At 50.2% G+C, this 22,934-nt stretch overlaps 1 protein-coding gene across 3 annotated transcripts in view; it reads right to left on the bottom strand.

Annotated features, from left to right (window-relative positions):
• The window catches only part of PAPPA (pregnancy-associated plasma protein A, pappalysin 1), a 215,964-nt gene that overhangs the window by 5,453 nt on the left and 187,577 nt on the right, over positions 1–22,934 (bottom strand). For all 3 annotated transcript variants that reach the window (XM_014528925.1, XM_014528924.1, XM_014528926.1), the window contains exons 19-21: positions 19,491–19,600; positions 9,367–9,438; positions 6,433–6,531 (exon numbers count right to left, since the gene is read on the bottom strand). In XM_014528925.1, the coding sequence (XP_014384411.1) occupies positions 6,433–6,531; positions 9,367–9,438; positions 19,491–19,600 (281 nt within the window). The remainder of the gene's footprint in view (positions 1–6,432; positions 6,532–9,366; positions 9,439–19,490; positions 19,601–22,934) is intronic.

Here is a 22,934-nt window from a genome sequence, read left to right as displayed (position 1 = left end):
GAGAAGGGAGGCGGTGGCCAGTCCTCCACCCTCCCAGGTGCTCCTGGGCCTGACCTGGATGAAACTGGGGAAGCCCATGTGTGCAGGTCCACAGCAGTGAACACTTTACACATGCATGCAAGCACATGCACATACATGCATGCACACACATTTGTACAGGTTCATAGCAGTGAACACCACTTTACACACACACACGTGGGTGCACACACACACGCACGTTAGCATTTCCTGAGGGCCTTCCACTTGCAGATGATTGCCACATGCTAGCATGCGGACCCCACACCACCTCACGAGGCTGTCTTTATTAGCTGCCGATCTTGCAGATGAGAAAATAGAAGCCTCAGAATGTTTACAACAAAACACAGCCACCCTGGGCTTCACAGCCCATCGATTAGTAGATGATGCAGGATTTCAAACCCACTCAAACACTGAGTTTTCAGCGAGTGAGTCAGGGCGAGGTGCCTGCCTCACCACGTGGCCATCGACTACTGCTTTGCCAGATAGAAAATAGCCCCTTCTCCCTTACATGTCTGGCCCTCAGTCAACACAATGTGCACTACTGCACTCACCCTTCCCAAAAGCCCTACTAAGGCAGCTATTCTGACCATCCCTGTCCTACAGCTCGGAGGAAACTCAGATGCCAAGAGGTGAGTCACTGGCTGGCAGGTAGCCTGGGTTCTGCATCCCTGTTTGTAACCATTCCTCCCTCCTGTCCCCCAAATGGCAGGCAGAGTGGGAGTCAGGGTCCCCTTTTCACAGAGAAAGAAACTGGGGCATCCCGAGTCTCATCCTGATAAAGTCAGTGCTGAGCAGAAATCCCAGGCCCCTGCCTCCCCCAGTAGCTGCCCGCCTTCTCCCCCACATGGCCTCCCAAGAAAGCCTACCACGCAAGGCACAAGCCCTGCAGTGGCCAGTTTACACCTGGGACACCTAGTGCCGTGTGGATAGGCCGCCCCATAAATGCTGGGCCGCCCACTCTGGCATTCTGTCAACAAGCCCAGGTCAATGACTAAAGGCCAGGATCCTCTCCTTTTTCCCTCTGGGCTGAGGATGTCGCTCAGGCACAGGGGTTTCTTCCCCTGGGTGAGCTGCCTGGGCTGACACCTCCACCCAAGTGTGTGAGCGGCTCAGGAATGCAGGCTGAGAAAATGTACCACAAGGCCCTGGCCGCAGGTCTCCTCTGAGGCTGGGAGACAGGCAGGGGCTGGATTTGGACGCAGACTCCGGCAGGAGGTCCCCAGCGGCAAGTGTGCAGTCGGAGTGAGAGGCACCCGGGACTGAAGGTCAGATAGCCCTGTCTGTCCACCGCCCACTGTGGGACTTGGGCAGGTCACGTGGCCACTCTGGGCGTCAGGGCATTCATAGTGTTGATGGAAAGATTTAAGGAGACCAAGGAGACTGCGGGGGGATGTTGAGTCTGAGGACTCCCCTGCAAGCTCCTTGGGGGTAGTAGCGTGGATTCGTGCCTGGTGGAGGGCATGGAACAGTCCGTGAATACAGAGGGTTGTTTCGATGTGAATAAGTGGAGGATAAAATGGAGGAAAAGTGTGGTAAAGCAGAGAAAAGCACCAGCCTAGACCCAAAGGAGACATGGGTTTGATTTCTCACCCTCTTACTGACTAAGTGTATGTCATCAAACAAGCAACTTCCCCTCTGGGGGCTTCAGTGTCTCTGTCTGTAAAACGGAGGTCACAGCAGTCCCGCCGCACAGGATTTTGGATAAAGTATAAAATTCAGGTAAAGCATTTAGCATAGTGCAGGGCATGCACTATGTGCTCGATGATGATGATGGCGATGGTGATCTTGGTATTGGTGGTAGTGTTGATGATGTGGTGATAATGGTAGTGATGATAGTATTGACAATGGTTATGATGATACTAACTTTTCAGGATGGAAAAGCTAAAGTGAATGTCTAATTCATCCACATGAAAAAGTCAGACCTACACCCCAGATGAAGAAATCATAGCGTTCCAGAAGCTAGTGATTTTTGGACAGGGGGGATTAGTCTAATCTGCTTAGTCATATGCCTGTTATCCTTACAAACCTTCCAAGCTAGGCACACCTGTCACCTCTTCCAGGAAGCCTTCTAGAACCTTCTAGGCTGGTTCAGTGTTTAAAATCATTGACTACCCCCATGGCTCTCTGGATAAAACTCAAATTCCCTGCTTGGCCTATATCAGTCTTGCCCATCCCTCTAGGCTCATGTCTTGCCCATTCCCTGCTTGCCCTGTGCTCCCACCACATGCAAGGAACCATACTTCCCTTCGTGCTCTCTCCTACGTCTGGGTTTTTGCACAGACCATGCCCTTGGCCAGAAGCCCCCTTCTCTCTCATCCTTGTGTCTGGTCATCGCCCTACTTTTCTGACCTGGGGAAGACCTCCTGCACCTTTCCTGTCTGCTCTGGTGTTGCCCTCTCTGGAAGCTTACTGATTCCCCTCACCTGCGGTGTCTCCATGAGCAGGGACGATACTCTCAGTGCCCACCACAAGTCCACAGGACGCGAGCTCAGCATGGCTGAGCCCCAGTCCGTCTTGCTCATGGCCTAGCCCAGTGTTATCACACAACATCAGAACCTGGGGTTCATCAGGAATCAAATCAAATGCATGCTCTTGCCCTCCTGGAGTTTTCATTCTAGCAGCAAGAAGGGCAGGGGTTACCAGATAATCAATAATGCATACGTTTTGTAGTACGTGCCAACATGCTAAGTGTCACGGAAGGAAAAAGGAGTGGAAGCCAAGGCAATTGGGTGTGGGAGTGCCAGGGGTGGTAAAAGGTGGGTGGCCAGGGCGGGGCTCCTTGAGAACTCAGGCAAAAAGACCTGCAGGAGGTGTGGGGGAGTCATGAGGAGGAATGGAGAAGAAGGTTCTCAGCCAAAGGAACAACCATGCAGGAGGCCATGTAGAGTATACTGAGACATGAATCTAATCCAAATATCAAGAAATAAAAAGCTGGGGTGAACCAGCCTGCCCAAGGGCACAGAGCTAAGTGCAGCCTGGGACTGCACCCCCCTTCCCAGGCATCTTCTAGAGTCAGTCTCGCAGTTGCCTGAAACATGACCAGGATGGTGGTCCCAGGCCACCACACCTTAGGCAGCCTGGGTGTGCCGATGCATTAAGGTGATTCCCCCTCCTCTGTTACGGCTCCACGTGTGCTTACTTAGAATGACTGCAATTATGAAGGAATACTTGTTGCTGTTGTTATGAGGGGAAACTGCTGAAGCAACCGCTCTGGAAATCTGCTCTGTATTGGAGACTTTAGGCTCCACCAGGAAAATAATACACTGACACGCTGGGAAGCTGAGTCCCGCCCCTTCCTGTCTGCCTCGCGCTGCAGACAGGTGTCTGGGTGAGAAACTGGTCACCCCTGTCAGACCGAGTTTCCTGCACTGTCTTGCTCTTGTCTGTCAGCTGGGCCCAGGTCACACAAGGCAGATGTGGGAAACAGCTGGTGTCTGCAGAGACAAACAAGGGAGGAAGGATGGAGGGAGCAGACAGACATCCTTCTGGGCCAAGTGACTGGGAGGCCCCAGCCCTGGGGACTGGGGAGAGGGTTAGGTGGAGAGTTGGCGAGAAGGAAGTCTGGGAGAAGGTGCTGAGCGCTGAACCCTGAGCCCGAAGTTCATACCCTGGACTCAGTCCAGGAGGACTGAGAAGCGAGAAGCCCACCCACCAGGGAAGGGCAAGTGCAAGCCCAGAGCAGTGAGAGGTCCGGACTGGGTGCAGAGGCAGGGCTGTGTGGTGAGGAGTCACTGGGGTCGCATCTCAGCTCTACCACTTCCTGGCTGCATGGCCTAACCTCCTAAGCCTGAGCTGCATTATCTGTGAAACGAGGACACAAAGGCAACACCTACAACGGGCTACTGTGCCGACGAAATGAATTGACACATGTGAAAGCAGTTAGCGCCATGCTTGGCAAATAGCAAGCTTTCGACAAATAGCAGCTACATTATTTGTTTGTAGTCAGGAAAGGCGAAATCCTAATAAGTTCTGTCACCTCGTACAGATGATCCCGCCTCTCTGAGCCTCAGCTGTCTATGTGGTTGAGTGGTCCTGGGGTCTAAGGATGGTATTATGCACAGAGATTCCAACCCATGGCCAAGACATACGTGTACTCAATTAATGGCATTGCTGTACTTGGAAAGGTGCAGGAAGCAAGTCCGCCCACTCCACGAGTTTCTGAGTGCCAGTCTGGGTGCTCATAGTCAGGGAATGTCCCCTGATATGTGTCCAGGGCCAAGAGTTCAGGTGGGACCACCAGGTAAGGGTAGGGAGGGGAGGAGAGGAAGGAATCTGGCCCCTCTCCTGCTCTCAGAGGCTTCCTGCTGTGGAAACTGGAGACAGAAAGCAGGAAGTTTTTCCACTCGGGGAAACTCCTGTCTGGGGCGTCAGGGATGATTGGCAAGGCTGGGAGCCTCCGCTACTCCCCACCCGGTCTTTGCTGCTGGGAAAAGCGGCTTCCACCTTGCCAAGGGGAGGGGTCCCACACCCAAGGTTCCTTGGCAGTCTGGGTTGACAGTGAACTGTCTGCAACTGGAACGGAGAAGGTCATGCCCGGGTGCTCTGAGGACATGGCCCTATCCCCACCTGCTTTCCTCTTTGGAGACTCAGCCCATGCGGGAGAAAGCTGGGCTTGTGAGTCAGACAGAACTGGGTTGGAATGGGAGCCTCGGCGCTCATGGCCAAGTGAACTCAAGCGAGTCCCGCAGGTACTCGGAGCCAAAACTGGCTCACCTGTGCGACAGAGCTAATAGCACCCTGCCGGGCTGAAATGAGGGTTAAAGAAGGTGACGGAGGACAAGTGTCTGACTGTGTCTGGCATATTTGGCAGCTCACTTAGGGGTATTTTATCTTCTTATATATTTTCTCCATCTCTCATTTCTAGAAGCCAGTTTATTGTAGGGAGTAGATGGGTGTTTACAAGAGAAAGTACAAAGTTTTCAAGAAGTTGGAGTTTATGTAGAAGTCAAACTGAGAGAGGAAGAATGACTTTAATTCGGGACCCCTTTCTTCTCTAGAAGAAACACCTCTAGGAATCTTGCATCTGAAGAAAGGCCCAATCTCTTCCTAACAGCTGATCACTAAGGTTGAGCCATGTGCACAGTAAGAGAGGCCTCTAGGCTCCAATCCACACGCCACACACAGTTCTCACAGCCTGCCCCAACCTGTGCACCCTCACCCGGACACTCCCAGTCCAGGTCTCAACACAAACATCACCTCCTCAGGGAGATGCTGACGGGCACACTGTTCTCCGTGAGATCCCATACCTCTCCTTCACTGCCTCTCCCACCAGGTGATTAAATGCCTGTCGTGTTCCTCACTGCCTCATGTCTCCTGACCTTCACAGGCCGTGAGCTTCGCAAGGGAGGCGTGCGCAGGGCCCGGGCCATGCTGGTTCCCAGGTGCACAATGAAACTGCATCCCCCTGCAGGAAGGAAGCCTGGCCACCTGCATTCCGGAGCCTTGGCTAACAGGAAGGACAGTTTAAAGTGGGAGAAGGGAGCCTTTTTAACACACCAAAAGCCAAAATTAATGTATAACATGGGTGGGAAAGGAAGAAAAAGTGAGTAGATCAAATGACATCTGAGATCAGGTGATTTTTCAGCTCAGATTGTAGATAAGTATAAAATAGAGATTGTTTCCCATTGTCTCAATGATCACAAGAATAATTCTCAACTCAGTGGCCCAGGTCGACCACCGTTCTCCCAGCTCCTGGCGGGGCCCAAACTCTGGTCCCAGCGCTGGCCAGGAGGAAGGTGGGCATGGCCACCCTCTGTGAGTGATTGATACGCACTTCAGCCCAATGTTTCAGTTTTACTATGAACACTTGAATCACTCCTGATGCACAAAGGAAGAGAATCACAACCAAGACTCATTGTACAGGTGTGAACAGCTAGAGAGGTTATGATGCTCGACGGCCATGACGAACCTTGTTGGGAATGTCCCGTCTTCTCTCTTCCCCTCGACCTCAGCCATCACCCCAGAAGGGCATGTTTTCTGCAGGACTTTTCATGGCAGTCTCTGTCTCTGACGCCATTTCCCTGGTCACCACCCCCACTCCTTCCCCTCAACCCTCAAAATGCAGCATCGAATGTGAGCCTCCTGCAGAGCCTTCTCCACCTCTAGCCTGAGCCTCCACAACACCCTGTCCTTCCCTTTAAAAGTATGTATTACACTTTCACTTGTCAAAGCTTTCAGGGTAAGGGACCACATCTGCAAAAATCATCCATGAGCCTCCAAACCTCGCTCAGGGTCCAAGCACATTGACATTAGCTCCACTACTGGCTAAAAGGATAAAAAAGCACAAGACGATATGATACAATACAATACAGCTTGTAGGCAAGCGCTGGCACAACCAGAACAATGGGTTGTCCAACAGGTAGGGGTCATCCTGGCCCAGTAAGCTGGGCTGCTGGGGAGGAGGGTACTGCCTACCTTTTTGGTCTTCACCGTGGACGTGCAGCAGTCCCCACCATCGTAGTTGCAGAAGGCTCTATTGTTGATGGCATCACAGTAATTGTCTCCCATGAAGGGCTATAGGAAGAGAGAGGCAGGAAGGAAAGGTGCCTTGTTAGCATCCTAAAGCAAGGGTGGGGGTGGCAGGCACAGGTCTGTAATCATTTAGCGGTCTCTCATCTTCTCCCAAACCGCTTCCTGGCTTCAGATCCCAACACCCCCTTGGACAAGTCAACACTTCTACATGTATAAAGAGTCTTATGTAGCCAAGTTTTTCCCAATTAAAGTATGGTTTCCCTGGGAGACACACTCCTGTATGTCTTACATCTTCCTAAAGAAGGGGGCTCATTTTACTTGAAGAAATGATAAGCCAAGTTGAGTCCCCTTGCCCCACTTTTACTGGTAGGAGGTAATTTAAAAACAATTTATAATAAAATATATGCAAATATATTAGGAAACTGAGTGTGAACTGCCCAAAGAACCACTCTCTAACTGGCCAATATCAACACGGAGAGGGGCTATGGGAGAAAGGTCCATGAGACCTTTTGAGTAGAGTCGAAGGAGTTGGCCTAATCAGAGAGCTTCGTGAAAGTGTCCCTAAGGAAAGGACATTTTGGCTGAGATTGGGAGATGAGTAGGAGTTAATCAGATAGGGATGGAGAAGGGAGAATTTCCAGATAAAGGGGCATGTGCAAAGATCTGCTACTTGGAGCTTTCTCCTGTCTAGTATTTCTCATGCTGCTACTTCCAACAATGGAAGCAATTCATTCTTCAAGATCCAGCTCCAACATGATCCCTCTAAAATGCCTTCCCTGACACCCCCAAGACGTTCTGCCCTCCTGCGGTTTCCTGTCTGCTTCCTTTACTGTTCTGTGAGTTCCTTATGGACAGGAGTATGTGTCATCCAGTGGTATTGCCCCTATTTCCCAGCAAAATGCCTGGAAATTTGAGCAAAACTTTGTATGTGTTCCTTGAGTGTTCATTTAGTAAAATGATGGACGATGGAGGCACACACATGGCTGAATGGATGCATGGATAGATGGAGGGCAAAAAGACTCCACAGGTGAAGTAGGGAGCACAGTGACTGTTCTCACTTGGCTGAGATCATTTTATTCTCAGAACCAAGAGTCATGTTGGGCACATAATAGGCACTCAGTGAGGCTGTGATGACTGAGCGAGCGAATGACCACTTTGGACACAGCTTGGGGTAGAGGGCTCGGGGCACAGTGTCTCAAACCTTTTCTGGATCTTGGCTACCTCTACACCCTCCAGGTGGATGCCCCCTCCCTAGACCCAGCCTTTGTATCTCTTCTAAGTATCCTTTTCTGCCCCAGACAAGAGGCCAACTATTGGCGCTAAGCTCAGGAAGAAAGGAGACGAGGGGCACCTGCAAGGGCAAGGGCGATAAGCATCACTGGCAGGGCTCAGAGCCTGACAGGTGAGGGTCTCGCAGGCCCCAGTGCTGAGTCAAAGGAGGGATCGAATTCTGCTGTCACACTGGTGGCCCAGACCGCCGACTCAGCAGGACGCGTGCCCAGGTAACCCAAGCTCCCTTTGCCCGAAATGCTGGACTGATCCAGGGAGATGGGAAGAAGCAACAACCACATGGCCGTGGCGGCCTTGGTGTTGCTGTCCCGTGCTGACTCTTGGGAGAATGGGGTTCTTAAAGGCTCCAGTGCCACAGGAGAAGATGCCACAGGAGGTCCCTAGCCAATACATAGACAAAAATGTGTGACCCAGGGACTGTCTTGTGACACAGGGCAGGGGATGGTTCAAGAGTAGGAGGTGACCTACTGGGAAAGAAAGAAAGAGCACCCGAATGGAAGCCAGGAGCCCTGGGCTCATGTCTGGCTCTGTGTCTGTTATGCTGTGCCACCTTGGGCCAGTCCATCCCCTCTCCGGCCACAATGTCCAGTTTATACAACAAAAGAACAGGATGAGACACACTAAGCACCCTTCCAGTTGGGGCATTCTATCACAATTTAGCCCAACCACCCACCGTCTAGGTCTCCGTTCCCCATCTTTAGATTAAAAGGTCAGGTTTAGGTCACCTAGAAGAGCATTTCTGGTTCTGACATTCTAAGAATTTCATTGAATACAACGTTTTCTAGAGCACAGTCCAGTCCTTTCCAGCTGCCTTTTCCTGAGTGGGCTCTGGGGGACCACGGAGATTTGGACATCCACCTGGATGGGATTCGGGGTCTCTTCACCACCAGCTGAGCAGAACCACAGGGCATGGGGCACACAGACGCGTCTTCTAGTTTTACGAAAAGCCCCTCTTGAGAACACAGGTGACATCCCCAGTACTCTGCCCTCCCCAAGCTTGTCCCTGATACACAGACACAGAGCTCCGTGGTGCCAAGTCCCAGGGCATGGCTGTGACTCCGAATTAAAGGGTCAGAGAGCATCCTGGTTCTGTTATCCATTAACCATATTTCAGCTCAGTGGCTGGGTCTAAGGGGTTGAAGAGCAAGTGAGTGACACGCATATGGCAGAAGGACATGACCTATAAGATGCTCACCATAAAGTAGGAATGGAAAACACCTGCCTCACATGGTTCTGTGAAGGTTAAATGTGAACATGCTGGTAAAACCCCAGCATATTACAGATGCCAAATCAATACGGCCTCCCTGCCACCCTCACTCAGAAACGCACTATTATGCTGAATGCAGGGTTAGGAGGCAGAATAACCCAGCTCGGAATCCTGGTTCTGTTACCCAGTAAACATATTTTTGAGTATGTTTGTTGGCATCTCTGTGCCTCAATTCCACCAGCTGTAGAATAGGATTGCTGATTTCTGGCCAGGAGGCCAGTTAAAGGGATATTTACAACATTTAGCAGGTACAGTAAATGGTAGCCATGATTAACGCAACGATAACATTAGTAACAGTAGGGTCATTTCCGGGGACTCACCTCACAGCCTTTGACACAGTGGATCACAGCAGGGTGAGGGTACCACTTGAGGCCAGCCGTGCAGACGACTCTCTGTAGAGACAGAGACGGGTCAGATGCGTTTGGTTCCGGGAGGGAGCATGTCTTTGCTGGCACCACATTCCACCACCCCACCTCTTTCTGGATCTTCCAAGTTCTGACCTCCCCTTAGGAATTACATGGAGAAACTGCCCAGGTACTCGCAATAGCAGGAGCCATAAGATTAAAGTAAGTCTTGTGTTCGCTGTAGGTGTCCTGAGCCTGTATCTCCCTGGCAGGAATAGGGCTGACAAGAAGCAGAACTGAGGGATGGAGACAAGATCGGAAAGGCCTTTCAGAAAATTTGTGGCTCATCTTTGACCCATGGACAGAGTTGGGGGTAAGGTGGGAGGAAGGAGGAAGAGTAGAGAAAGAAGAGGGAGGGAGGGAGAGAGAGAAAGAGAGTGTTGTGTGTGTACAAGTGCGTGCATGTCTGTATGTGTGCATGTAACTATATGTGTGCATGTGGGGAATGGTGTGGAGCAGGGAGAATGCGGACACTGAGGACCACTGCCCAGGGCCACTGTGGGAACTCTTAAAAAAGGCACATACTTTGGGGCCGCCTTGCATCTAATAAATCCAAACCTCTGAGGTTCAGGGCTTGGGACTGTCCATTTTAAAAACCAGCCTCCCGGTGATTCTGGTCCACAATGCTGTGTGAGAGCCGGAGGATGAACGAACTAACCTTGGATTCGGAACCCGTGTAGACAGAACCCCTCGGGCTTCCATCGGCTGCCCTGCCATATGGGTCTGCTCACACTTCCCTGAGGTGGCCCACACTTTCCTTCCCTATCTCTGCGACTTTGTTCCTGCTGCTCTCCTTCCCCAAACAGCTTGTCCTCATCTTTTCACCTGGAGAATCTTTTGTTATCTCTGAACTTTCTGCTACAGACTCCCTGCCTCTGTGCTGCTCTCCCCTCCCCCACCCTCAGGCGGAGCTGACAGGTATGCATATGTGTATTTATTTATAGCCTCCTTTAATAACAATTGCTGTTCTGATAATGACAACTAAAATGCATGGAGTGCATGCACGGTACTAACTGCTTTCTGTATGATCTTATTTCTTTCTTGCAGGCAGTGAGGTGGGCATTACTCTCAGGTCATAAGGACAATAATTCCCCTAGGCTCCATAGTGGTGACGTGGAGAAACCAGGATTTGAAACCTAGCGGTCGCTTTGGAAATAATTTAAGTCAGCTCATAGCATAACATCCAGCATGAGGATAATTTTTAAAGTAGGTGAAAAAAGAAAGATAAAACTAGGGAAATAAAATAGCATCAGGAATGGGGCTAATGTAACCATCCTAGAAGCTCCCTTCTCTAGTCTACAATAAATGACTGTTTTCCATTCCAGATTAACAATGATTTCTTTTAAAAAGTAAAAAATGAGATAAAAATGACCTGGAGGCAAATGCTTAGATTTGTAGTGAGAAGTAACTGTTTCAGGAGCCAGCCACGGAAGTCTGTATGATTGGGGTTTGCTCTCCTGGCTGACAGCCAGTTGATAAATTTTAATTAAGAAATAGCCCAGTCAGTGGGGATCAGTGGTTGAGGGTTGACCTATTCATGGTTGAATTCCAGGTCAGGGCACATGCTGAGGTTGTGGACTTAATCCCCAGTAGGGGGTGTGCAGCAGGCAACTGATCAATGATTCTTATTGATATTTCTCTCTCCCTCTCCCTCTGAAATCAATAAAAATATATTTTAAAAAAGAGTCACATGGTCAGAATGTGGAAAACCCATGTGACTGGCTCATTCTATCCCTGAGGGCAGACCTATCTGGAACCCAAATAGTAGTTAGGTTTCTTGGTGAGCTTGGAACTGAGGTCACATGACTCCGAGATCTGGCTGAGACTGGGATGGGCGCCTTTCTCCTCTACCACACACTGCATCTCTGGTTCACCTTGGATCTCCCAGGCCTAGGATGGTGCCTGGCACATGGAGGAAGCCTAGGAAGTATTTATGTTATAAATGAATGAACGGATCCATCTCATGATAGAGATGATTTTGTCGATGGACTGTATTTTCTCGTCTTCCCCCTTCTCCTAGACCCGTGGTCGGCAAACCGCAGCTTGCGAGCCACATGCGGCTCTTTGGCCCCTTGAGTGCGGCTCTTCCACAAAATACCACATGCGGGCGCACACGTACAGTGCGATTGAAACTTTGTGGCCCATGCGCAGAAGTCGGTATTTTGTGGAAGAGCCAGTATTTTGTGGAAGAGCCACACTCAAGGGGCCAAAGAGCCGCATTTGGCTTGCAAGCTGCGGTTTGCCGAGCTGCAGTTTGCCGACCACTGTCCTAGACCTAGAGCCGTGGTAGGCAAACTCCGGCTCGCGAGCCACATGCGGCTCTTTGGCTCCTTGAGTATGGCTCTTCCTAAGCCTTAGGAGTACCCTAATTAAATTACTAACAATGTACCTACCTATATAGTTTAAGTTTAAAAAATTTGGCTCTCAAAAGAAATTTCAATCGTAGTACTGTTGATATTTGGCTCTGTTGACTAATGAGTTTGCCTACCACTGACCTAGAGCATCAGGACATTTACTATGCCTACCACAGTGTCGAGTTTAGAGAACCAGTTTAGTGTAGAATGAATTAAAGATCTTGGACAAACAGCCTACTTTGAAAATCTGCCAGCAGTCTTGAAATGTGAAATCTATCTGGCTCCCTACTGCCTCTATTGACAAGTCTGCCTTCTCCCAATAGATATACGCAAAGCAATATATGGGAAGGACCTTGGGTGCTGAGGTATGACAGGTGTGGTTGCAATTCTGACTTAAAATTGCTCTGTAAATTTCCTCTTGGAGACTTGGTTCTCCCATCTGTTAAATGGGCACTGAAAGTGTCAGAGGCTTGTTGTGATGACACACTGAGATAAATAATATGGAAATGGTTAACCTAGGACTGATTACTTAAGGTTCTTAAGGGCAGAGCCTGGGTTTGAGACCTCTCTATGTCTCTCCCCAGGACAAGGCATGGAGCACAGCAAACACATACGTGTTGACCAAGTGAAGGAATGTGAGTGCCCCCCATGTTCCTCCCTTCCAGCTCAGCTACTTTCGTGCCCCCCGATTCCCAGCCATGGGGCTAGAAGTAGAGAGGATCACCTGCTTTCATTCTCTGAGAAACTTTAACCAGACTTTCATTTCTGGGCTGGAGAGTCTGTTCCCAGCCAAAATACAGGATGTTCGAGGGGCACTCGGTAATGGTTGAAGTAGTAGAAACAGCAGGGTTAGGATTCACTAGAGATTTGATGCCCATCCCTTCCCTTGCTTATTTGGGAGCTAATTTAATCCATCCGTAGGAGTGTCTTGGTGTGGCTGTACATGTTTCTGTCAGTTGAGGTTTACCTGACGTGAGTTCAGAAAAAGGACTTTTATACCATCTGCATGAGCCTATTTATCTTTCCAAGGTGTTCGGAGTTTCCACTATTCCTCAGAGCTGCATGCCCCACCTGTCTCACTACAGGGCCCCTCTGTATGCGAGGAGAGCTGGGAAAGGGGACAAGCAGCAGGAGATGAAGGAAAGGCTGGGCTGTTTACATCACAAGTTGTGAGATCCCAGTGGGGCCCCTCAAATGTCAGCTTTGCTCCCCTTGATGCCAGTGAGACCGCTAGTCCCATCAGAGTCCTTTCAGACCAGGTTTTGTAAGGCAGCTTTCATTTCCTGCCTTGGTGCATAGGAAGAATATACTGTCTTCCGAGCTGCAATGACCACCAGCATCAATGCCACCACCACCATCATCACTGTCAACAACACCAGCATTATCATCACCTCCACCACCACCACCACCACCATCATCACCACCATCAACCCTACCATCATCATCTCTACCCTCATCACCATCACCACCAACTCCACTATCATCACTTCCACCCTCACTACCACTACCCTCATCACCACCATCAACCCTACCATCATCACCTCTACCCTCACCACCACTACCATCACTACCAACCCTATCATCATCACCTCCACCCTCACTACCACCCCCACCATTAACAACACCAACCCCAACATCATCACCTCCACCCTCACCACCACCACCATCACCAACAACCCTATCATCATCACCTCCACCCTCACTACCACCACCGTAATCATCAACCCCACTATCATCACCTCCATCCTCACCACCACCACTATCACCACCACCACCAACCCTATCATCATCACCACCCTCACTACCACCTCCACCATCAGCACCACCAACCATAATATCATCATCTCCACCCTCACCACCATCACCAACACCATCAATACCACCACTAGCATTATCACCATCACCTTCACCAGCACCAGCACCACCACTGTCATCAATAACACCAGAACTACTGCTGTCACACTACCACCACCACTGCTATCATCTTCATCATTGCCAACCCCACCATCATTATCCAGATCCTTATGAACACAAAGTCCTCTATTACATAAATATTGTGGTCCAAGACCTATGCTCAGAACTTTCATCTATTTAATTCTTATCATAACTATAAGATAGGTACTAATTTTGAATCTGGTTTACACAAGAGGAAGTTAAGCAAGTTGCCCCAAATCATACACATACATGATGGCAGTCAGGTATTAAACCCACATTTATCTGATTCCAGGTCTATACTTTGAATACCACACTCTCCTTCAGATTCCCCTAACCCCCAAAGCTGCAAACATAAAGTGGCTTACTCTTTTGAGTAAGACCAAGGTTCAAAAAGGTGGAGAGGCTTTGAAACAAACACGGGAGTGGGCAGAGTGTCTAAAAGACGGGCCCCAGGCGGAACCAGACATATAAGAAAATACACTGAGCCTCCTCATTCTGAGCTCAGATCCCACACCCCTCCTGATATTTTCTAAGATATGCTGTCTTTTCTCCTGGACTTTTCCTTGGTTTATGGGACCTTCTGTGAGTGAACTGTATCATTTAACTTTAGAAAAAAAATGAAAAACTGTATATTTTCCTTTTGTTATCAAGTGGGTAAGCTTTTTGAAAGCCTGGGCATTTTCTACCCCATATCCCTTGAATCTGAAGAATATCTGAAATTTCAATGGAGGTATGCAATCAGTGGCTTTGAACGAGTGAATGAACAAATGAGCAGATGAGTGACTGTATCATTATGTCTATGAGTGAATCAGGAATCGCTGGAGTCTGGACACATCTCTCCAACTATGGGCTTCCCCTCCACGGCTCAGGATAGCCCTTCTATACATTGATATGCACTCTGAACCATTCCACCTCTGACCTTTGGACACCTGGCAGGATTTTCCAAGGTGCTGTCTTCTCTTCAAGGAATGAATTCTGTATCGTTTGTTGCAAGGGTTGCATTTATAACATAAATCATAAACGTACACATAACAAGGTGGTTGCCTTGCAGGACGGATACAGGAGAATTAGCCTTGGGTTCAAATTCTGATTCAGACACATTAGTTACATGAATGGCGCAATGGCAATTTCTCAGAGCTTCAGCGTCTTCATCTATTAAATGGTGATAATATGTATCTCACTGGCGTGTGATGGAGACAAAATGAGTTGGCACATATGAAATTGCCTAATAAGCAGTGCCTACATATCATAGATATTCAATAAATGCTGATTTCTTTTTTCTGTCCTTAATTCCCTCCCTCTGGCCCTATCTTCCTCTTTCCCTCTCTTTCCTCCTTCCACCCTTTTCTCAGAAGCCATTAAAAAATCCAAGGCCCCATAGACCTAGAGCAGTGGTTCTCAACCTTGGCTGCACATTAGAATCACCTGGGAATCTTTTTAAAATCCTGATTTCTGGGCCTCATCCTCCGGAAATTCTGTTTCTTTGTTATGGGGTGGGGCCACAACATTAGTAACAAAGAAACAGAATTTCCGGAGGATGAAGCCCAGAAATCAGGATTTTAAAAAGATTCCCAGGTGATTCTAATGTGCAGCCAAGGTTGAGAACCACTGACCTAGAGGGATTATAAGCAGCTGAGGTTGTGAGAAGCATTTTCTCTCGGGGAAACTCCAGCTCCTCTGGGCGAGAGGAAGTGCTGGGCAGACAGGAGGTGCTCCTGAGGAGCTGGCGGCAGAGCCTGAACCCTGAATTCTAGGTACCCGGGGCCAGAGAGTCTATCTCATTCAGAGGTTGCGAGCCAACAGCTTCCAGGCTACACAACCCACAGAAACGTTTGGTTTGGCACATGAAGTCCCTAACAGAAGTCAAAATTATTTGCCAATATGTAAAAAACCCCGAGAGATTTCATATTTTAAAGACTCAAGAAAAAATGGAAAATCTGGCCACCCCAAGCCCGTATTTCCACCTGGCCACACTTGGCTAGAGCCGCCCCCTTTGGAAGCAGCCTGGTATCCTCAGTTCACCACAGTCCCCACCATTCCCTGTAGTCTCTCCAGCATTCAGCCTGAACGACAGTTCTATCTGTCCTCGAGTTTTGTATTGTATTGTCTCATTTATTAGGTTGGAAGAAGATTTCTTAGTTTCCCTATTACTTTCAAAGTGCATGTGTATGTACCTGTGTGTGCGGGGTAGGGAGAGGAGAGGGGAGTCTGGGAGGAACTCCCACGGGGAGTACTTTAAAAAAATAAAGGGATAGAGTGTTTTGTTCTTAAAGAAAGTCAAACTAAAATATTTTAGTACAACTGAAACTAACATAATCTTATATGCCAATTATATACCAATTAAAAAATAAATAAAACCAACAGGGATTACCTTGGTGGTAGGGGCACTGCCTGGCATGGAGAGGGGAGGACTCTGGGGAGCTGGAAATGTCCCCACCCCGACTTGGGTACTGGTTTCATGAGTGGACACAAATATAAACACTTACCATGCCGTATGCCTAAGATACCATGTAAGTTATAGCTCAATTAGGAGTAAAGAACCTCAACTGTATCTGAAAGTCCTCTTTGTTAAGTTGGGTAGTATGTACGTGAAGGTCTGCTATATTTCCTCTAAGTCTGAAATATTTATAGTAAATACTACTGCTATTATGAAACATATACTAGTACATAGGTATTCAACATAAAAAAAATGGTGTTTGGCCTGCTTCACCCATTCAGCCCACCTGCCTGGATCCCGCATATGTTTGAGTTTGTGGCTCTTTGATCTCAGCCTCTCTCATTTCACAGATGGGGAGACCGTGGCCTAAAAAGTGATACAATTTGTCCAAGGACATATAGCAAGAAGGTTCTCTCTGGGCTTGAACTAGGCCTTGGTCACCTCACTCAGCAACCATAAATATTTAGTGAGCACCTACTGTGAGCTAGGCACTGCGGGGCGTATCATGGTAAATAAGATGACCACGGGCCTACCTTCACAAAGGTCACTGTTGTGGTAGCACATGATGTCAGTGGTGATACTGTACTCATCTAAGTAGTCCTCATTCTCTCCTTATATGCCAGTGGGTGCTTAGAACTGAGCCCGTCATGTACTGAGCACAAGTGGCGGGCTGCAACTGGCCTGCCTGGGCTCACAAGAGGCAACAGTGAGGTTTCTCTCTTCCTAACTTTGTGTGCAGTGACGGTAACTTGGAAAACTTGATATTTGCCACGGTGGGAATATTTACACCACAGTAAGTGGCAAATGCTACAAATCAGAGTTCATTTCGGGGGGGCAGGGTAAGGGGGCGTTGCTAACCGTTTACCAGCATATCCCTGGTAAGAGGTCAGTAAACATTTTGCCTTTATTAATACTGTATATTCAAAATAGGCTGCATGGGTAGCTTGAATAAGCTGCAGCATCAAACTGACATGGGTCCCCGTTCACTTCCTCTTAGGCATGAGGCTTCCATCTCTGAGACTCCATTTCCTCCACTGGAAAAACAGAGACTACTACCTACCTCATAGGGGAGTGTGTGTGCATATGTGTGTGTGAGTTGGAGTTTGAGGTGAAAATAAGTGACCCAATGCCTGATGCACAGTAGGCGTCCATGAACTCTCAGTTCTCGCCTCTCACTTTCTTACCCTGGGACAAAGGTGACAGGAGTGGGGGTAGACCCTTGCCCCGACCATCTACCTCACGCTGGTCCTGGGAGGCAGACCCGCAGAAGGCAGAGCTGTCCAGGGCCTGCTCCGGCCTGGTGCCTCCCGCACCAGCAGCTCTATTTCTGCAGCTCTCGCCACACAAGGGGCAAGTGTGCAGCGGAGGCCAGCTTTCTGCCGTATTCCTGGAAATCATCAATCTCTGCCCTTCACCCTCCTCCCTTTTTCTACCACATTTTTTTCCTCCTGGATAATGAGGCCTCCGGAGACCGGTGGAGGTCTGAACCTCGTTATGGCTCTCTTGGTAGGCCGGCATCAATAAAGGCCGGCCGACCAGGGAACCGGGTGGGGGCTGGGGCAGGCAGGCAGCGGGTGGGCAAATGGGGAGGGGGCTTGCAGGCTTTCAAATCCCTGGATTTATTTCACAGTGAATTATAACTGAACTCTTTAGTGCCTCGGGCTCTCAGAGGGAGGGGTGGGAATTCACCTGGGGTGGGGAGGGTGCGGAGCAAAGGCCTGAGTGGAAGCTGGGCCAAGGCACCATGGTCTGGGCCAGGGAAAGGAGCCCCGCAGTCCCAGGTGTGAGTGGTCCCCTGGGTCTGCACTGTGTGGGAGTATGTCCCTGCCTGTGGGTGTGTGGGAGTCAGGGTAGGAGCGAGAGGGAGGCACGGAGGGAAGGAGCTGAGATCATGGTCCAGGCTCTGCTCCTGTGTGACTCTGGGTGAGGGATGGCGAAAAGCATGGCCAGTGGAGAAAAGGGCTGGAGGAGTGCGAGCTGAGGGAAACAGGGCTGCCTGGTGGGTGCGTGGGAGAGTCAGAGCAGGAAGACAGAGACCAGGGAGACAGAGGGGGTGGACATGGAGGGAAAGAGGGCGGGGGAGGCAGAGTGAGGTAACAGTCCTGTCAGGAGAGGGAAGAGAGACACAGGGAAAACAGGCAGGAAAGGGAGATAAAGTTGGAGATGGCACAGAGAGCAGCAGAAGAGGAAGAGGAGGGGAAGGGGGGGAGGACAATGCTGGGGGGCATGGGGCAGCAGAGGGGGGCTGGCCAGGTCCATAGGCCCAGAGTGCTGAGTAAGCCCGCACAATCCTGCCCTCCTCTCATTTGAGAAACAGGACACCTGGTATCGGGTTCTTCCCAGCTATCTGGGGCACGATCTGCAGGTGGGCAGACCGGAGGCCTCCCAGCACCCAGGCAGGAGGCTGGGCCAGAGACAGAGCTGAACCTCAGCCCTGCACCCCAGAGCCTCTGCCTCCCACTTTCTTCAGGGGAAGGGCAGTGCCCAGAGCCGGTTCCTGTGGCCTGGAATGCGTGCTGCCCTGGAGGACAAGAGCGGCCCCCACATCAGCTCTGAGGGCCCCTGACTGATCACATAAAGGAAGTGGGGGTGGCCAGCCCCCAAATGAAATGGGCAATGCCATTGGCTGTCAGGAGGTGGGGCTTCCACGGTCTGGCTGGGCAAGCCAGCCTGGCGCCTTGAGTAGAGCAGGGCATGTGGCTCAGGCTTGGGTTCGAGCTGTCACTCCGGAGATCTCAGAGTCCACAGCTGAGAAGGCAGAGAGTGCTGCCCACCCTGCACCACAAAACCATTCCAAGGTTTAAATGCAGTCTGTGTGCCAGGACTGGGCACATGAACATAGTAAGTGCTTCACAAACTGTAGGTGTTACTGGTTCCCCATGTCGCATATTAATTGCTTTCCACCAAATGAGGAAAGCACGGGGAAGATGCCAGAAATCTAGGCTGTGGCATGTAGAAGGCTTCCAAGAGCTCACACTGAGAAGCCCGACAGCACCTCTCTCATGAGTGCGCGTGTGACCCGACTCTGTGCTCTCTACTCATGCGTTTGTGTCCAGGTTTCCTCTTCTGTAACCAGAAACATCAGTCCCCTAGGCTGTCATCCGATTCAGTGGGACAGGAAAGCATAGGTCCTAAGCACAGTACCCAACAGAGTATTAAATATTTAAGGACTGGAGAGTGATTGTCACAGAGAGGTGTGGCCATGTGACAGTGTAACGCAGGTAAAGCGATGAGTGCAGCACCCAGGCAACGCAAATGTTCGACAAGGGCATTTTCCTCCCCTTAGGCCCAGGTAGGCAGCCCTTGTCACTTACCTGCACCCGCGTGGGGTTCAGCCAGTGAGGGATGTCACGGACAGTCACGTTCGTGGGCAGGATAATGGGCTCACTGTTGTGGTCCAGGCAGGAGGTGGCACACTCGGACCCTGTGGGAAGCAGAGTGTGAGCTGGCCACTTAGCCCCAATCTCCTAATGCCCAAGGCTGCTCTCCCCAGTGTGGGCCCTGCCGCTCTCTGGCCCCCAGTGACTGGGCTGCCCACCCTGAGGGCAGTGGGAGGGAGGGAACTCCCCAGCAGGGCTGCCCCTGGTCTCCCTGACTGTTCTCTCGTCTCCAGTCCAGCTGGCACCCACTGCCGAGGGAGGGAACTCCCCAGCAGGGCTGCCCCTGGTCTCCAGTCCAGCTGGCACCCACTGCCATTTGCATCGGCCCCGAGCCCAGTTTGGTCTTGTTCCTCCTTTGCTTGAAGACCTTTCCAAGGTTCCCCATATCCAGGGCAAGGTCCAACCCCCTTCCCCGGCCTTCATGGTCTCATCTCCCACTAACTACCTTCACACTTTTGTTTAGTTCAACTGACCTGCGCCTGGCTTTCCCTCTGAGCCCCACACATCCTTTCCTCTGTCCTGCTCTCATTCTCTCCCCCTGAATCATCCCGCCATCTGCCTTCTCACAGTCAAGTCCTACTGACTTCAAGGCCAAGGTCATGTCCTCCAAGAAGCCCGCCCCATGTGTGCAGCAGAGGGAGCAGTGTTCAGCAGTGAGGAGTCTCACTCCAGGGTTGGCCCTACCCCCTGTGTCTCCCTTCCACAGTTACAGAGATGCCCCGAGAGGGCAGGGACAAGGTAGGTTCATCCCTGAGCCTAACCTGCTGCTTGACACACAGGGATTGCTAATAAGCACCAGCCGAGTGAGCGGTGATTGCAGCCCCAGGCTTTTTCTTGGCACAGGACTTGCATTCATGCCTTCTACTCTTCTTCAAATGGTGCCTTACCAGGACCCTTCATACCCCCAGCCTGCTTAGAGGAGACCTCTGTGCTTTCCTGACTGGCCAACCCCCCTCACAGCACCCGCATTTGTCACTACCCCTTCCGGTTGGCTTGGTGACTTTTAACATCTGTCAGTATCTCTCTACCCTATGGGATTGTAGCTCCTCAAGGTCAGCACACTGTGCATGGCAGATGGCAGCCACTCGATAAGGACTTATGACATGAATGAAAGAGACGCTGAGGCAATGAGCGCATAGATGGAGAAGAAATGAGTAAGTGAATGAATGCATGACACAAGGAGTGAATGAGGAATAGGGGCTTAGGTATCTTATGAAGAAGGAAGTGAGTGTGTGAGTTGGTGCATGAATGAATAAATGACCGAATACATGGAAAGTAATACAAAGAACTGAAAAAAATGAAGGCATGGATGACCAACGGGGACTGAAGCCTTCGGTCCAGGGATTTCTCCTTGAAGATGATTAGCTGTCTAGCTGTGGGATGGCAAGCTGGCTCTAATTTGGCTCATTCATGCTCTGGCCTGACCTCACACATTCTGACGTCTCTTGAAAATCAATCCTATCCCAGGACATGTCCCCAGGCCTCCAAAAAGGTGCTTACTCATGTGGGCAAAGAGTGGGGGTGAGGATCCGACCAGGGCCCTAAGGAGGCCTTTCCCAACCTGGGCGCCAAGACCACCCTGAACACCAGAACACCATGCATTCACAAGAGACAGACAATTCTTTAAAATATATAAATATATAAAAGTGTATAAAAATACATACATATATATATTATATATATAAAATTCTATTAGCCGTTCTAAAGCCTCCCTTCCAAATGTGTGTGTATTTATATACATACAGGGTGGGGCAAAAGTAGGTTTAAAGTTGTTCATATGGAAAATAATAAAATAACTGTATATATAAAAGGCTAATATGCAAAGTGTCCCCTCGGGAGTTTGAGCGGGAGACTGGGAGTTCGATCACTCACTATGACGTGTGCTGACCACGAGGGGGCGGCGTGGAATGAAGGAAGGCCCCGGCTGGCAGCTCTGAATGGCCCTGATTGCCAGCCAGGCCTAGGGACCCTACCCGTGCATGAATTCTGTGCACCAGGCCTCTAGTTAATAGATGATAATACAAGAATAAACTCTGTGTTTCAAGTCCATCATGGCTCAGTGATTGTCAACCTATAAACCAGATGGTTACAGTTCGATTCCCAGTCAGGGCACATGCCTGGGTTGTGGGCTTGATCCCCAGTAGGGAGCATGCAGGAGGCAGCCAATCAATGATTTTCTCTCTTCGTTGATGTTTCTATCTCTCTCCCTCTCCCTTCCTCTCTGAAATCAATAATAAATATATTAAAAAACGAAACCCTACTTGTCCCACCCTGTACACATGCATACACACATACATATGGACGTGTGTGCATACACACACACACTTCTCGTGCATGCATAGTTTATCTCGTGAACTCCTGTTGCAGTTTGTCCTCTCTTCAGTGGAAGAGGCATGGGGGAGTGAAGAAGAGGCGAGGGTGGGTGGCAGGTGCAGGACAGGTTAGAACAGGGGTGGGCAAACTTTTTGACTTGAGGGCCACAATGGGTTCTTAAACTGGACCGGAGGGCCGAAACAAAAGCATGGATGGAGTGTTTGTGTGAACTAATATAAATTCAAAGTAAACATCATTACATAAAAGGGTACGGTCTTTTTTTTTTTTTAGTTTTATTCATTTCAAACGGGCCGGATCCGGCCCGCGGGCCGTAGTTTGCCCACGGCTGGGTTAGAATCTCCTCACTTTACGCACCAGGATGCTGAGCCCAGAAGGGGGAGTGACCTGCCTTGCGGGTGCCTTTCAGAGGTTGCTCCTTGTGCACATCCAGCCCCTAAGAGAGGTGCCCTCACGCCCCTTTCACGGGTGCCCAGAGCTCAGGTTACAGAGCTGGCGGTTCAGGACCATGAATGAGAACCGCTGTCTCTCTGACTTCCAAGCCCAGCGATGGAAATAATGGAGCCTCACAGAGGAAGAGGAAGGGAGGCAGTGGAAGGGGACAGAGGCGGGTGAAGGGCCAGAGGAGAAGAAAGCAATGGGGGGAATGCGAACAGTCAAAGACGAGTGATGAGAATAAAGGGGACACTGGCTGGGCAGTGGGGGAAGCTCAGAGCTGGATGGGTGTCATGAGATCCATCCTGGAGTTTCTAGAGAGCAAGGACGACGCCAGGCTTCCAGGATAAAATGCTTCTCAAAAAAGAAGGGGCAGCCTCTGAGACACAGACCAAAGCTGTCTTATCCCAAGAGGGGAGAAAGGAAAAATTCTGGTCAACACAGGAGGCAGTGGCCGCCCTGTGCTGCTGCCTGTCTTACTTCCTCTTCTCTGTGCTCTCTCCTCTGCGCTCCCCTCCCCCACGCCTGGGCAACTCTGGGCTTGGAGACCAGGCTGCTGTGTTGTGATATATGAGCCCTAATTGGCATCATCACAGAGCAGTGATCTCACCA

This window comes from Myotis brandtii, unplaced genomic scaffold (assembly GCF_000412655.1).
Source record: "Myotis brandtii unplaced genomic scaffold, ASM41265v1 scaffold658, whole genome shotgun sequence".
Lineage (NCBI taxonomy): Eukaryota > Metazoa > Chordata > Mammalia > Chiroptera > Vespertilionidae > Myotis > Myotis brandtii.
The sequence above is the reverse complement of the archived record's forward strand: the minus strand, read 5'-3'. Positions and strand labels throughout refer to the sequence as shown.